General features: G+C 43.2%; 1 protein-coding gene across 1 annotated transcript in view; it reads right to left on the minus strand.

The window, feature by feature from the left end:
• Positions 1–15,760, minus strand: part of gfra4a (GDNF family receptor alpha 4a) — a 73,020-nt gene that overhangs the window by 12,220 nt on the left and 45,040 nt on the right. The window contains exons 2-3 of the mRNA XM_088309992.1: positions 3,808–4,089; positions 1,769–1,849 (exon numbers count right to left, since the gene is read on the minus strand). Of these exons, the coding sequence (XP_088166118.1) occupies positions 1,769–1,849; positions 3,808–4,089 (363 nt within the window). The remainder of the gene's footprint in view (positions 1–1,768; positions 1,850–3,807; positions 4,090–15,760) is intronic.

A 15,760-nucleotide genomic window follows, 5' to 3' on the forward strand; every position in this document is an offset into this window, starting at 1 on the left:
CGTTGGCGCCGTCGCCTTCTCAACATATTTCCACGCAACGTTCCGTCTTGGCTTTACGAGAATTCATCGCTCACGCTAATGTCGCTTAGCGCTGTTCCGCACCAAAGACGCATTTAACGCCCCATTAGGCTAATTAGCAAAAATTGTCATCGGTGAAGTGGCGGCTCTTGACGACACGCTTGTCTTCACTCCACCGAAGGCACGGCACCCCTAAAACGAAACATCTTCGGGCAGCAAAAAGATCCGAGAGCGTTCCTTCCGGTGATGCGTCCTCGCTTGGAATTGAACAGAACGGAACAGAACCTTGAACAACGTTCATCAACAACGAACCGATCCAATGAATTCCTATCTCCGCAAAAGACGATTTGAAACATTTGTCGATAGGATGTAACGATTCGATTCGATAGATGATTCAATTTGATGTTGCGGCTGACAAATCATGTTGATTGATATGCAACAACTTGTAAAAGCTCACGAAACTTTTCAAGTTAATTCGATTTGAGGAAACAGAAAATCGGCAGCAACCTCGATTCACGCCGATTTACAGCTGGTGTGCATCTCTCGTTGAAGACGATTCGATTCGGATCTCCATACATGCGGCGCGACGATTTTTAAGTGTAACGATTCGATTCGATTCGACTCATCAAACCAAACAGACTTTCCGATCATTTTTTTTTGCGCTGCACGCCTACAACCGACTAATTGTTTAAAGCCAACTTCAAATGTTGTAATTGCTCCATTTAAAGCCACTCAGCAGTAAATAATCTCCCATTTCGATCTTTTGTGTTTAATTAAAACGAGGCATTTCAATTTTGATAATGATCAACCTTTTGGGCGATTTTCTAACATGTCATTTTCTGACCAACCAGTCATTGAAACACAAACAATATATGGGGAAACGTAATCATCAATTCAGTCTATTGTGAAAATAATCGTTCTTTGCATCCATAGCGCCGATAACCTGCAAGTGACATCATTGAACCCGAAGCAACCTCCGAACATTAATCAGCACGCAAGAAGAAGCTCTCTCTATCAAAAACCTAAGGAGTACAAAATCACGCCCGCTCGTGATAGAAATAAATATGGAATTTGTGGTTTGGTGAATCATTAAACAGTAGCAAATAAAACACAGGATAATCGGTTAATAAATCGTCATTGCGGAAATTTGTATTTTGCAAAAGATGTTTGAAGCCGATTACACGATTAATTGAGAAAAAAAAAATCGATCGGGCCATCAATTCTAAAAACACACAAGACTGGAAAATGTGTGCACATGAGAAGACTTTTGGCGGCGTTGAAATTTTCCGATTTACTGAGAACGCAAACAGTTCATTAGAAAAGAGACGGTGACTTTTTGGTTGGATTTCAGGATTATTAATTCGTCCAATTACATTTTGGTGCCTTCAAAAGTGTTGTGAATTTCCACAACCGGTTTGGATGTGAACACTCCCAAATGAAAGCGAATCGATTCGATCCGGTCAAATTTGCTGCGAGGTAAAAAGACGAGAATCGTGTCCGTGTCACAATTTTTTTTGCAGCTGGCTGTCTGTGGCCTCGTCATACGCAAACATGTTTTTTTTTTTTTTTTGCTTCTTCCTCGGACTTGGTGAAGAGCTAATTAGTCGGAGCCTGAAAGGGGTGGCAAGTGTGGCCTGCAGCTGCCACACACACACACACACACACACACACACCCCTGCAGAGTGTGTGTGTTTTTTTCTTTGTTAATAAATGATGACACCCGAGGCGTCAGTGTGGCGTGAAAACTCACCGGCGGCGATGGAGGCCAAGCGAACGTAGTCGGAGCCCCTCTCCTCGGGCTCGTACGGGAAGTCCTCCACCAGGCTCAGGCCTGCGAAAAATAAAGAAATAAATCAAAACAAATAATAGAAAAAAATAAAAAGGCCGTCTGTTACGTCGCTATGGCAACACGATGGCAAGCGGCGACTCTTAAGCGCAAACGCGTCCACTAATGAAAAACATGCGGGAGAGCGTGAAGGAATCAAACACTCAAGTTCATTCGGCACAACTCACATCAAGTCCAATTTGAAGCCCTAAATCTTGGTTTCAAACCCGAACCCGGAAACACGAACACTCGACCCTAACCGGAATTTGAAATGTCGAAAGCTAAACTTTCGCTGCAGTCATTCATTTGAATTTCGAAACGTTCACCCTCATTTCAAATCCCAATTCTGTCTTCAACTCCCAATTTGAAACTTCCGGCACTAATTTGAAACCTGAACTCTTGTTTGAAATCCGAAACCAAACTCGTTTGAAATGTCAATTTGAAAGCAAACCCTAATTTGAAACCCCAATCTCATCATTTGAGCTCGTAAAACAGACTTGAAATGCAAAATCATAACCATGGCTCGGAACGGGAACCCTTGTTTGAAAACCCCAACTTGAAAGCCTCACCTTTTCTCCCACCCCGAATTCAAATCAGGATTTGAAAGCCTGGGAGGCTTAACATTCCTCCCCCGCATCGCAAACCAGCCATGAAATGGACGGTAGATTGTTGTCACGTAAAGGACTCAGCCACTACTTGCCATCAAATCCTCCAAGTCCTTAAATGCTGCTATTGGCCTTCGTTTGCTCCACTTGAGGAGTTCACATCTCATCTTTTCAGCAAATTTATGCTAGTCGGATGTGACAAACCTCAAGCGACCTATCTCATCGTTTCGCTCATCAGCTCACCGCAAAAAGCAAAGCGCGGAAATGTGAAACGCTCGTATTGGTGTGGTGGGAAAAAAAAAATGTTCACGCATCCTGTAGAGAGTTGAACGTTTGATAAATGCGAGCGCGCCGTCACTGTGGGTCGGAACATCACGAATAATCGCCTGACTTCCTCCCTCCTCCTCTTTCGGCCATTTTCACCGCGACAATCTTTTCTTTTTTTTTTTTCACTCCCCCCCCCCAAAAAAAAAAACGGCATGCAGCCACCCACCCTCGGCGCCGGCCGTTTGAGGAAATTTCTTTCGGCCGTCAGCAGAAAATGAACAATTATTGATTAATCCCGGCTTCTTAAAAGTGGGCTTTTCCACAATTCACGTTTTATGGCCCAAAAAAATAAAAGAAAGGAAGCAACAAAGCTGGAAACAATTACACATTAATGGAGGGGGCGGCGGTTGAGGGGGGGGGGCGCCCGAGGCTCTCGTGAAAACGTCTTGGAAAATCCACAGCCCTGAGGAAGCCGCCTCGGTTGGCTTCTCACTTTTTGCTACTCGGCGCCCGCCAGATGCGGTGAGCACGTCCCGCTAACGCGCAAACGCCGACATTGAAACGGAAATTGCGACGAACAAATGACTAAACAAGCGCCAAACCAACGTTGCTGAGCAACAGAAACAAGTGACGCAAACTAAGCCAGCGACCCGAACGAAGGACCGAGAAGTGGAGTCAATTGAATTGGAATTAAAGGACGTGCAGTTGAGTTCAATTCAATTCCGGGAAACGTCAGCTCGGAAATGTTTTGGGCAGACTTAAATGAAGCACGGCATTCTGGGAAACGGACGACTGCTCAACCATCAAATCCAATTGAATTTTGCATCTTGAATTTCTTTCAATTTCAATTCCACTTCCTGCAATTGAAATTTCCTTTTCGACTTCAATTCAAACTCAAGACCTGATTTGTGTTCAATTTAGAATTTCGTACGGCGACGTGACAAAAACACGCGACATAAATAAGCGACGTAAAGAGCATGATAATTGAGCGACAAAATCGAGTGACAAAAGTGACAAACATAAACGAAGGACATAAAGCCGAGACAAATGAGCGAGCTGGCCAAACGCGTGACGCACGTCTTTTGGACTGACCGTGCAGGACGGCCTGCTGCAGGCTCCAGTAGATGCTGAGGCAGTTCTTCTCCTTCTTCATGCCTCGCTTGCACTGGCAGCCGTGCAGGGGCGTGGCCATGAGGGCCGTCATGGCGTTCTCGCACTGGTTGCGGGCGCCGGGGCCCAGCTTGACGCTGCCGTCTCCGGCCACGCACTGGCGCAGGGTGCGCAGGCGCGGGCTGCACGCGTCGTCCCCGGAGCAGGCGTCGCCCGCGCTCAGGCAGTCCCGGCCGCCCTCGGCCAGCGACGCGCCCGCCGGTCCTGCAAACAAAGCGCGGCGTGAGTCGTCGATGGCAACGGCGTTCCTCGTTCCACGACGGTTGGCGAATCCCAAGAAGAAAACCTTAGCCTTCCTTGGCTTCGCTCACTCATTTCAAGCCCTACCCCACCCAAGTCTGATACCGTAACCCGAGCTCGGATAGCAAATCTAGAATTTAAAGTCCGAAATTTGAAACCCTAACCGTGGCTTGATATCTTACCACTGGCTTCAAGCACTCGTTTGAAATGCTTTTTCCAAAGCCTAACTTGGCTTCAATTTCTAATTTCATCTTTATATCCAAAATGGGAACTGGACTTCCGTTTGAAAGCCTAATTTGAAACCGAAACCATTCACGATCGCTTTCACGTTAAAGTGGAATATTTCTGAAGATTCCATTCCATATGCTGCGGCTCCTTTCGAGGGGGTACGGCACGGATGGCGATACGTTTTCAAGTGGATGGATCTTTTCAATCCAAAACGATTTTTTTCCGATTCAAATCGAATAATCATCGTTTGATAGCCTAAGCCCGTTTTTGGAATCCGAAATTTGAAACCCTATCCTCCCCGGCTTGCGACCAAAAAGCAAATGTTCCAAATCTCCAAGCTTGCCGGCATGGCCCCACATCAAATCAAATCCCCGTGACGTCATCGGCGTGACAGCAACAACGAGACGAGCCCCCCCCCGAGCTTTCCCGACGGCGGCGAACAAGCGAGCGCGAGCGTCCGTGATGGATGAAGTGAATCAGAAGGCAAACAAAGCCAAAGCGGCCGACGGCGGCCTTCCCGCCGCGGCATCGCCGCTCGTCCCGTCTCGTCTCGTCTCGTCTCGTCACGCGCAACCCGCCCTTTTCGTTTCCACGCGCGGCGCCGCCGCCGCCCAAGGGAAACGCGGCTCTATTATTCATGAATCGCAAGCCTCGTCACGCGCCATCCATCAGGCGCCGCTGACGGGATGACTGGGCTCGGATGCGATGCGACCATTCATCCCGCCCCGCCACGCGTTCCAAACCACTCGCTCGTGTTTGGGCGCCAGTCAAAACAAAGTGTCGGCTTTCCTCGACGGGCCCACGGACGCGATTTGATACACGCACGCGACACTCGCGCAAGGTCGCGATGGAGCTCGATCATCTCGAGAATCACCATCCATCCATCGATCAAAAGATTTCAAACTCGTCATGTCATCGTCCGCAAAAAGCGCCAAGCCTATTTTGACAAAAGTGTGTTTTCAATCGGAAGGAAACAAAAGTACAAAATGGGTACGCCGATTAATCGGATCAACTCATCGATCAAATTACACGCTAATTATTTGGGAAAATGAAATAGTCCAATTACTCCGAATTTCTTTGTCAACAGGAAATCATTTCAGGTTTTTGTAGTCCTGCATTAAAGCAGATTTGAGATTATTTTGGGGTGGAATCAACGTCAAATATTTGCTTTTAAAAAGTAAATTGTCAATTTTAAATGTCCTGTTTTATAGTATATTTATTTACTTTAAGTAGAATAATAAATAAAATGGCTATTACATTTTTTTTTTAAATCTACTAAAATATACAACTATAAATATAACTCATCAATGAATCCACAAAATAATTGACAGATTAATGGATTATTAAAATTATTGTGAGTTGCAGCCTTAGTACAAAGTCAAAAAGAGAAAGCCGGAAAATGTAGCTAATCTCAATATAAAACTATTGCTTTGACGCCATCATGGTGTCAAAAAAAAAATAAATAAATATGATCAGCCTCGTTTTGGACAGGTCATCACACCTTCTCGGAGAAAATTGATGCTTTGCGGCCATCTTGTGATATCACGCTCAGTGACAATCTTGTGTCAGAAAGTCAACGGCAACAAATTCCGCCCGCTCGCAGTGGCGCTCGAAGCTTTCATTGACAAATACGTGAAATCTCCGAGCGGCCGCCTCACAACGCACGTGTCGAGGCTCTCGCGACACTTTGAACAGAAAGAAAGACGTCGCTACGATTGGCCGCGATTGACTGTGACCACTCCCACAGCGGCGCAGCCTCCCGCTCATATTTTTTTTATTTTTTTTTGGACAAAAATAAACACCGCTTGGTCGACGATTGATGACACTGCCCCGTGAAAATGATCTAACCTTCATTTGGGTGCCATTTTTTTTCCCGTCGTGATCACATGATCTGTATTTCTATTAAAGTAGAGAGAGTGAGAACTCTTTCCACGTGTGCGCTTTCATAACACACAAGTTAAATTGGCGTATTGACTCCCCCAAGCGTCTCCGGGCTCGGTTAAGTCGCAAAGGCGCTGCTGCATTCAAAAATCATGAGTTGATTGCAAAACAAACGGAATTCAGTCAACTTGCTGATCTTATTAGTCAAATTAAATAAAAAAAAAAAAAAAGCTCAAGAGTCAGAATGATGTGAATGCTTTTAGTATTCTGTGTGGTCATTGAACGACCTTGAAGCCGACGACGTTTATGATGTTTTTGGTGACAATGATTGAGCTTGAAGGTTTTTTTTTAAATGTCATATTTTTATAATTCATAATATCCAATTCTTCTTTCTTCCGTCGCCATTCATCATTTCTTGGCTTTTAACCTGAGGTTGGAAAACTTTGAGCAAACTTGCAAAAAAAAAAGATGGTTTTGCCTTTGCGGACAAATAACGAAACACAAACCGCGGCCGTGATCCACTGACGCTCGAGTCTTTCATAATTTACCATTGGCCATCTGTCTCGTGTACGTGGTTCCAACTTGCTGGCAATTAGACGGAAAAATCTGGAGGAGTCGTCTGCTCCCTGGAAATGTCCAGAATGACCCTCAAATTGTTGCTTGCAAGCAAAATGTCAGACTTCAGGTGTGGCTTCCCGAGACTTTTTTTTTTTTGGTGGGTCTCGCCATGACAGAAAACTTCCGTGCGGCAAAGCCCAACTCCCTTTGGGGGGTTGAAATCAATTTTGAAGGAGCCCAGAAATGGACCAAATCAAAGCGAACATTGAAAACAAATGGAAGAGCTTTGGGGACTGAATTCAAATTTCTAAACGGCAAAAATGGCCGACTTCTTGTGACATTTGTGCATTACTTTGAGATTTTTTTTTTTTGTAGGTCAACTCATGAGTCGCTAAGTAAAGCTATCTTTGGGGATGGAATTTAAAAACCGTTCGACGGGACACTAATGGAAAGCAAAATGTCAGATTTGCGGTGCCTTTTTGGTCATGACTGACTTCTTGAGACTTTTTTTTTTTGTGGGTCCACTCATGATAGACATTCGAAGCAAATGTTGTTAAGTCAAACTGGCGTCAATGGGCTAAATTGAAAAATAATCGAATGGGACTCAGAGAAAAAAAATGACGGATTGTCTGACTTTTATGAAATGGCTTCTTGAGACTTTTTGGTGGGTCTCCTCGTAATAAACACGCCGACCAAATTTCCTGTTGCTGATTCAAACTGGCGTTGGAGGCAGAATTAAAAGAGAGTTCTAAAGGGTGTCCCCGAGCCAAAATGTCTGCTTTACATCAAAATGGCTGACTTTTCCCAGAGACTTTTTTTGTGGGTCTGCTCATGATGGACATTCCCACCAAATTTCACGTTGCCAAGTCATTACGTTTGGCCTGCAAACAACGCTAAAGAAAAGAGGGCTTCCTTGGGGCCTTCATTAAGCGTCTCTCTTTGAAGCGGCGCGACGTGAAGGTTGCCACTCAAGGTGTTACCGCTCGCAATCGGGCGCCGGGCCGCCGTTTTCGCACCTCGCGCTCTCCGCGGAACCATTAAAAGCCGTTTAGCAAGATTTGCACCCTACACCCAAGGAGCACTTTTTTTTTTTTGCGTCTCCAAGCCCACTCTGGCGGGTCCTTTGAGCGCCACCTTTCACGCCCCCGTCGACCACCCACGTCGTTCCCGCCACCTGCAGCGGAAAAACAATTGCGGCAAAGTACGGGAAGAGGAGAAAAAAAAAAACCGCTGCAGGGTTGCGGTGGCGTGTCGCGTTTGCGATGTAAATGAGTTTGGCCGAGTGAGGAAGACGCGCGCGGTTTTCATTGCGGTAAATTCTCTGCTTTGCATGCGAAACGAGTGACACGATGTCACCTTGCAAATGCTTTGCATGGAATAATCATATTTGTGAAGGTCGGAGTAAACGGCGTGCGGGGGAATTGTTTTGGCACGCCGACCGACCAACTCTCGCTTGACTGGCTCAAGCTTTCTCGCACATCTTCTTTTCTGGTCTGCCTGCATTTTTATTTTTTATTGTCGGCTGAACGGCAGATTAGCAGCCCACTCCATCGCCTTCCCGGCAGGCATCCGGCGACGGACGCTTTTCTTACCGTCGCGCTTTTGTGGGAGACTTGCCCCCCCCCCCCGAAATCATCGCATCACCCGGAACATTTCAGCGAAGACTCGAGAGACGTGAACATGTACAAAAAAACGCCAGCGCATTGTAACGCTTCTTCCACATCAGTGAGGCGCGACATCACAAATTAATCGTGGAGACGATAGAAAACGTTTGTCGTATATCGTTTCTATCGCAATATTCTGGATATTTCTTATTGCAATGTTACTTGAAGCGTTAGTTTTTTTTTTTTTTCCATTTCCTGAAAAGTGCTTGTACCACCAGATATTTTAGATGCTATTTATATGGCCACTGGATATTTGGGTTTTATTTAATTTTTATTGATCTTCAATAAAATATTTGTAAAATATATATTTTATGAATGAATGCAGAAAAGAAAATTGTCTTTCATTTCATGTCATTCTCAGGAAAAATAAGTCGATTCCGATAGCGCTCATCATTTCGATCAGCTGCACTTTCGCAATTTTAGAGCTCCTGATGAACGATTATTTTAATAATCGATTAATTTGTCGATTATTTTCTTTGATTAACTCATGAATCATTCAAAAAAAAAAAAACATTCTATCCAAATTTCCACAGAAAATGAGGGGGTGGGGGGCGGTCCCAAAGTCATCTCGGATAATTACCTGACCTTGATATACGTATATATATATTTTTTATTTTTACATTTTTCAGAAAACATTTTTGTCAATTCATTTTCAGGGTTCATCAGAAATGTTTTGAAATTTCAATTGATTTCGGTGTTGCAGAACGTCGTGCACCAGAAGGAAAGTCAAACATTTGTTTGAGAATTGTACTTTACTTTACGTTATAGCGCAATAGTTTGTGACCCTTTTTTTTTTTCTCTCAACCCTCTCAACAAATGCTTCATATATTTGAAAAAAAGAAAATAAAACAAATGAAAACTAACAAACTTTCTCGAAATGCCAATTAACATTTTGAACTAAACAATGAAAAATGATAACTGGTGAGCACAGCAGGTACTAAAAAACGGACACCAGTACAAGGCTATGCTTTAATTACATCTTAAAAAAAAATTCAATTTTTTTAATAGCTTTGGTAGCAGTAAGTTAACGACTGATGCAATTCTGATGTTCCGATGTTGAGTTTACGCCACAAAGACACGACATTTTCCTGCGTCAGCGTCACGGTCTGATCGGGGGGGGGGCCGATTTTAGGAATTGTGACAAGCCGTTTGGCGAAGGGGGAGGGGCTGCCGCCGCCGTCAGCTTCGCATGCATTTGCATTTCCTTATTAGCGTGCACGCGCCGTGCACTTTTTAAACCAAGATGACTCAGCGGCTCTGCGCTGTGCCGTTGCGTTGCGGTTGCCATGGAGATGCGCGCACATGCACTAATGGAAAAACACTGTTGGGACCCTGAAGACTTCTTTGGACTGGAACAAACACATTCCTCGATGACTTCCAGGTAGTCCTTCGCCAAGCTCTTTTGTTGTTGTTGTTGTTTCCCAGCACTTTTCAGGACGAGTGTGACTCGAGGTGACTTTGCAACAATTCCGTTTCAACACTCACTTGTATCGCAAATGCGGACAAATGGAAATGCAAATGAATCCATTCCAGTCGCAGAAACTCACCCAAAACATTTTTTTTGTTTGCTCATCAAACAGCTGCAGATCATTCAGAAGTCTGCAGCTCGAGTTATGACCAGTCCGAAAGGCATCAACACTGGCTCCCAGTCTGACAAAAAGTGCACGGAGCTCCCAGGCCCGGCGGCATATTTTATAGTTCATTGAAAACAAACATTCTCTTGAGTAAGTTTACGACGGCAAATAGTTTGCGATCAGCGGCGAGTTGTAGTGGACTGAGGTTTCTTCAAATTTCGGCCAAGTCTGTTGCCTTACTTCTACCTCTGCTCACGGGACCTCTCCCGTAGTGCGTGTGACTTGAGGTGAAAAAGCAAACAGGCAGCTTACTGCTGATCGGCTGCTACAAGGAACCAATCAGATCGTACTGTGGGCGGGACAATCAGCTTCTGCAGGCAGGACCACCAGCACAGCAAAGAGAGAGAAGTGCGCTGCAGCGAGACAAAATAAAGTAGCGTTTCATTTATCGGCATTGAAAGTAAAAAAAAAATAAAAGATGGTAGATGCTGATAATCGGTAAAATGACAAATATCGGCCTCGATAATCGGCCCGGCTGATAATCGGTCTATCACTAGTCTGTCAATACTTTTAAATGTAGCGCCGTGCCGTGGTTGAAATGAAATTGCATGATAATGACAGATATTTTTTTTTTTGGGGGGGTGAGGTGGGGGGGGTGAAGGGAGTAAACGTGACCCGGGAGCCATGAAGAAGCGCTTATATGGCGCTGAATAATGCAAGCGCTGATTAAAAAGTGATAAGCGCGCTGTGCATTAATACGTCCTTATTACGAGGAGCTCATTCATTATTCCAACAATGTCATCTCGCTGACGCGTTCACAAGTCGAAGGAGAAGTTGGGGAACTTGAAGTCTTTCATCAGCTTGTATGCGCTTGAAATTGGATTCGCATGCTGACCATATTTTCCATCGGACTGACATAAACACGAACCGACTCGTGATGGCAAACAAACACAATACATTTGGATGAAGAGCCACATGCTGCTTCAGCCAGTTTTTTGACTCGACGTTTGGAGGTGGAGCCAACATAAAAACCAGAGAGGTGTCGATGACGCTTTTGCTCAACAATGAATCAAACAAATATTTCATAAATTTATATGTAGTTGTTTTGTTTTTTTCATTATTATTTCTTCATTGTATGTTATTTTACGATCAATTTACAGATTATTTTTTTAGTTTTTAGGGGAGAACAAAAAATAAAATCATAAATTCTTATTTCTTCATTGATTTAATTATGGCATTAAAATAAATTAAGCCATTATTTAATGCAAAAATTGTTATGGTTGTATGTGAAGTGGTTTCTTTTCATTTTTTTTTTTAAATCATTTCTTCTCATTTTTAATTGCACAGTATCACTCCAAAATATTTTCATGATAATTGTTTCATCAATTACTTCATGAATTACAGTTTAAAAAAAAAGTTTTTACATGCGTGAACTTATTTCATTTGCCCAGTAATTCTTACTTTATAATTTAAATGAAATCAATTAACTGTCATTTAAAGAGCTTTTATTAATGAATCAACAAAGATTTTTTGAATTTTGTTTCGACTTTTACTTTTATTTCATTACATGAACAAAATTCCCAATTCTTGCTTTAATGCTCCGTTCGTTGATTATTCAGTAAGTGTAAAAAATGTTTTTAAAAAAATGAACAAAGGTGAGAAAAGTGAAGGAATTGTTCTTTTTGTTGACTTCATCTTCCCTGCAGCAGTAAAACGTTGAGCGCAATTGCGTTTGCGTGCCTGTTTCAATGCGCTTCTTTGAGCGTTTTTGTTTTTTGGGTTTTTTTTCTCCCGACGGCATCGCGGTGTCAGCGTCTATTTGCGGCACAGCGGTAAGCCCCGCTTCTGACAGACTACAAAACATTTTTGGGATTATTTTGGTAAATAATCGCATTGAGTTGATCTCAGGTTACGCTCTTGCCTTGAGAAAGTGGGAAAATGTTTTTTGAGTTTGGGTATAGGGGTTTTAAATAAATAAATAAATAAATATATATATGTTTGTGTATGTTTATTTATAAGTTTAGATTTTTTTATAACCACGGGTCGAACTGTGGCCATCATAAATATGTTTGCATGTGAGATGTTTTCATCTAATGTGTCCCATTTGATCCAATCCAATTTGAATTATTTGGTGCATTTCACAGCGGCTGAAGTTGTGACAAAGCGCTTTCCATGACGCACAATATATTCTTTCATTGTTATCGTACGCTAAAATCTACGAAAAAGGCAAAAAAACACAAGTTTGTTTTGTTTTGCAAAATGGGTCAAGTTTCTGGCCACTCTGTCAATCGTATTTATTTGGGCTGAACGATTTATCGTTTTGGGACCGAAATTGTGATCTGAGACAAAGCGATTTCGAGATCGTCAAAGTTGCGCGTTTTTTGTTGTTGTTTTTTTTTTTTTAAGGGCTCTTGTGCCCCACACTCACGAAGCAGAGCGAGTCACGCTAACCACCAAAAAAGATTTTCATCATCCAGCTTGATCTCTATTCATAAGCCTTTCCTGAAATTTTGTTCAGAGTTTTTTTGCCATCAAACTGTGTTCCTCCGTTTCATCAACATCGGAGGAGAAAAAGTACACGCTTCATCATTTAGCCTGTCGATGTGCCGTTTAACATTTCCATTTGCCGTCTTTAGCTTGTCACATTTCCCGTGAAAATTGATTTTTTTTTCCCTCAGGTCAACAAAGTCAGCAATTAAAATAGTGACAAGGTGGGCCTTCGAAGCCGGAGGGGGTGCAGCCGACAATTAGCGGGGTTCAAAGTTTTCGATGGGTGCGCACGCTAACCTTGACACAGGCTAACAGATAAAACCTCGGTAACGCCACATCATTAGCGCGTTATCGCGATGCCGCGGCACAGACATCTACACCGCATTAATTAGCGATTAGCAGCTAATTAACGGCGGTGGTTGGCAAGAGATAAAAAAATTGACTTTGATGTCGCAAACACTGCCTCTGGCCAATGTTTGATTGTGACGTGGGCAGACAGATTCCTCGATGCCGCGCCGGTTTTTAGGTTTACCTCGGCTTCGTATGATGACGACGATGATGATGATCCTGCGTTTTTGACAGATTCACTCATGACCAAATTCATCAGACACCAAAGGCTCAAACTTTTTTTTTTTTTTACCTCTGTGAAGCAGTTTTGTGAATCAGTGACTCCATTTGAGGAGCAATTTTGAAATTTTGTGGCGCAAGTTATGATTTATTGACTTTTTTAAAATCAGGATGTGTTCCCCTCCTGTCCTGTAAGTGGCAGTAATGAGCGTTACAAAATGGCTGCCAGCGCTCATGCACATCTTAAGAATAACTAGGACTGCAACTCATCATTATTTTTGATAAATTGATTAATATATATATATATATATATATATATATATTTTTTTTTTTTACATTTCCATCTCTTTATTCAAAAACTGGACAGGATTTGAAATTTTACAAAAATCAGTCTGGCTTCAAGGAGGACTAATAAAATCAAGCAATTATTTTGTTGAGGATGAAATTCCAAGAATTTGGATACTTTTAAGCGAAACAATGTCTCCAAATAGTTTTTGATGAATTTGATAATTGATTGATCAATTAATTATCGCAACTGTCAAAATAACTTCCAATCTCAAGTTGCTGGCCTACTTGGCCCTGATGCAAGCAGACCGTAACAGCCTTACAATTACATTTAAAAAAATTCTTCAATGATGTTTTCCTGGAAGCGGAGCTAATGTACGTTACAAAATGGCTGCCACGCATCATTTTTGGTCTTTTTTTCCAAATATACTACATTTGGGATTTTGGGGGGGTTGGAATCTCTACTCCATGTTTCACCTATTGTTTTTTTGTGCTCTGGTCAAAGCCATGTCTAATATAAACATAATGCTTTAGCGCCGACCATTATTGAAGTGTGGGCAAGAACTCCAACGAGTCATGCCATCGCCTTGTCTAATCGAAAGAAAGTGCTTTGCTGCCATCATGAGGCATTTATAGGCAATTACAAATTCAAATTTGGGCTGGCTACAAACACACACACGTACACACACAGAGAAAAAAAATGCCAAGATGTGAACACAAAACTTTCAAATGAATTGAAACACTTTGTTTCCGGCTGTTCTGTCCATTGTTGGGGTCATTTTGGGCCGGGTTCTGCGTCGCCACATTTTGAATCCGTTTCACTGGCAGGTCTCGCCTTTGCAGCCGGAGGCGTCGTTTTAACGAGCGAGGGGAGGGCGCCGGCGGCGGCGCCGGTGAGGTGGGGGGGCAGCGTTGGGCAAGCTGAGCCAAAACGGCCCCAGCAGAGGAAGATGGACTCGGACACAAACGACCGCGCTCCGTTGTCAGAAGCAATCGGCGGATTCGTCTGCAGATTTGTGGGCTTCGAACACCAAGAGGGGGGTAAAAAAAAAAAAAAAAAAGCTCCTCTGCGTGTCCGAGCATACTGAAGGCGTCTGTGTCTGCCTTTTTGTTGTCCGAATTGAAAAAAATAAATAAATAAATAAAATATTCAAGTAATGTTGGAATAAACACGCACACCCGCCAAAATGGTCTCCAAAAAGCTTCAAATAGACTTGGCGACGTTTGTGCCTGCACGATAGCCGACCAGCGCACTCAAATGGAAATGTAGCCATGGTGCAGCAGCATGTGGCTCATTTTTCCACCACGTGCATCACTCTCAAGAACGAAAATGAATAAATCCCAATTTGGTGTAGCAGCATCCCAATCGTTGTATGTTTGCCACCACCATGTGGCTCAATCTTCGGAAAATTTTTCAACAGCAGCTCCTGCGTTAGTCCTGACAGCCATATTAGCCAATCAGAAGCCCTCCGCCTTTGCCAAGGCCAGACAATCATTCAGTCGCACTCAGTTTGGTTAACATTCTATTTTTTTTTCATTTAAGTCAGGAAACATTCCCCTCCAGTCCTCACGGTGGCGCTAACACGCAACAGAAACTGGGCACAGAGGAGCCAAACCGGTTTCAAATAAAACTTTTCCAGTGGACTTTGATGTTGCATAAAATGTTACAACGTCGCCCTGTAAGCTAAGGCGTGCTCGCACAGTGTGGTGAAAAAGTTAGCAAATCACGAGCTTGAAGGAAGTCATTGATGGAAAAGACACAACGACAAGTAGAAAGCCACTCAGTGAATGCCAGACAATCTGATTGATGCATTTCCTTCAAAAAAAAAAAAAAACTACTGGTAGACAAAATCTTAGCCAATCAGAAGCCAGAAGAAAGCCTTTTCCGGAAAAGCCACACTCACCGAGGCTGACCGCCTGACTTCCTCTCGATGGTGGAAATGCGCATTACATAAATATCTTAAATATCTTCAAACTGCTACACACGACATTTCCCCCCCCCATCTGCTTGGATTGCAGAATCAAAGCAAGTAGAAAATACGAACGCTGGTTTGTTAGCATACGTGTCTTATTGAAAGCAAATGAAATGTTTCCCCTTGAAGGCAAGCACTTTGAATATACTTGAAAACACAGCAAAGAGAGAAGGCGAGGAAGTGTGTGTGTGTGTGTGTGTGTGTGTGTGGAACATAAGCCTGGGGCTGAATCGCTCCCCTTGCAGCTCTTCATAATCATCCAGCCTGTTGCCAGTAAATATTGTATAAGAGTTTTTCACAATTTATTCTCACAGTTTGCCGTAAAGCAAACTTTGCTGCCCACAATGCACCGTTTGTCTTCGTTAGCCACCAGCTAGCCACCTGCACTCCCCACAGCCGCTGTCTGGTTTTTTTT

This window comes from Idiotropiscis lumnitzeri, chromosome 1 (assembly GCF_059441095.1).
Source record: "Idiotropiscis lumnitzeri isolate Australia: NSW breed Sydney's pygmy pipehorse chromosome 1, RoL_Ilum_1.0, whole genome shotgun sequence".
Taxonomy (NCBI): Eukaryota; Metazoa; Chordata; class Actinopteri; order Syngnathiformes; family Syngnathidae; genus Idiotropiscis; species Idiotropiscis lumnitzeri.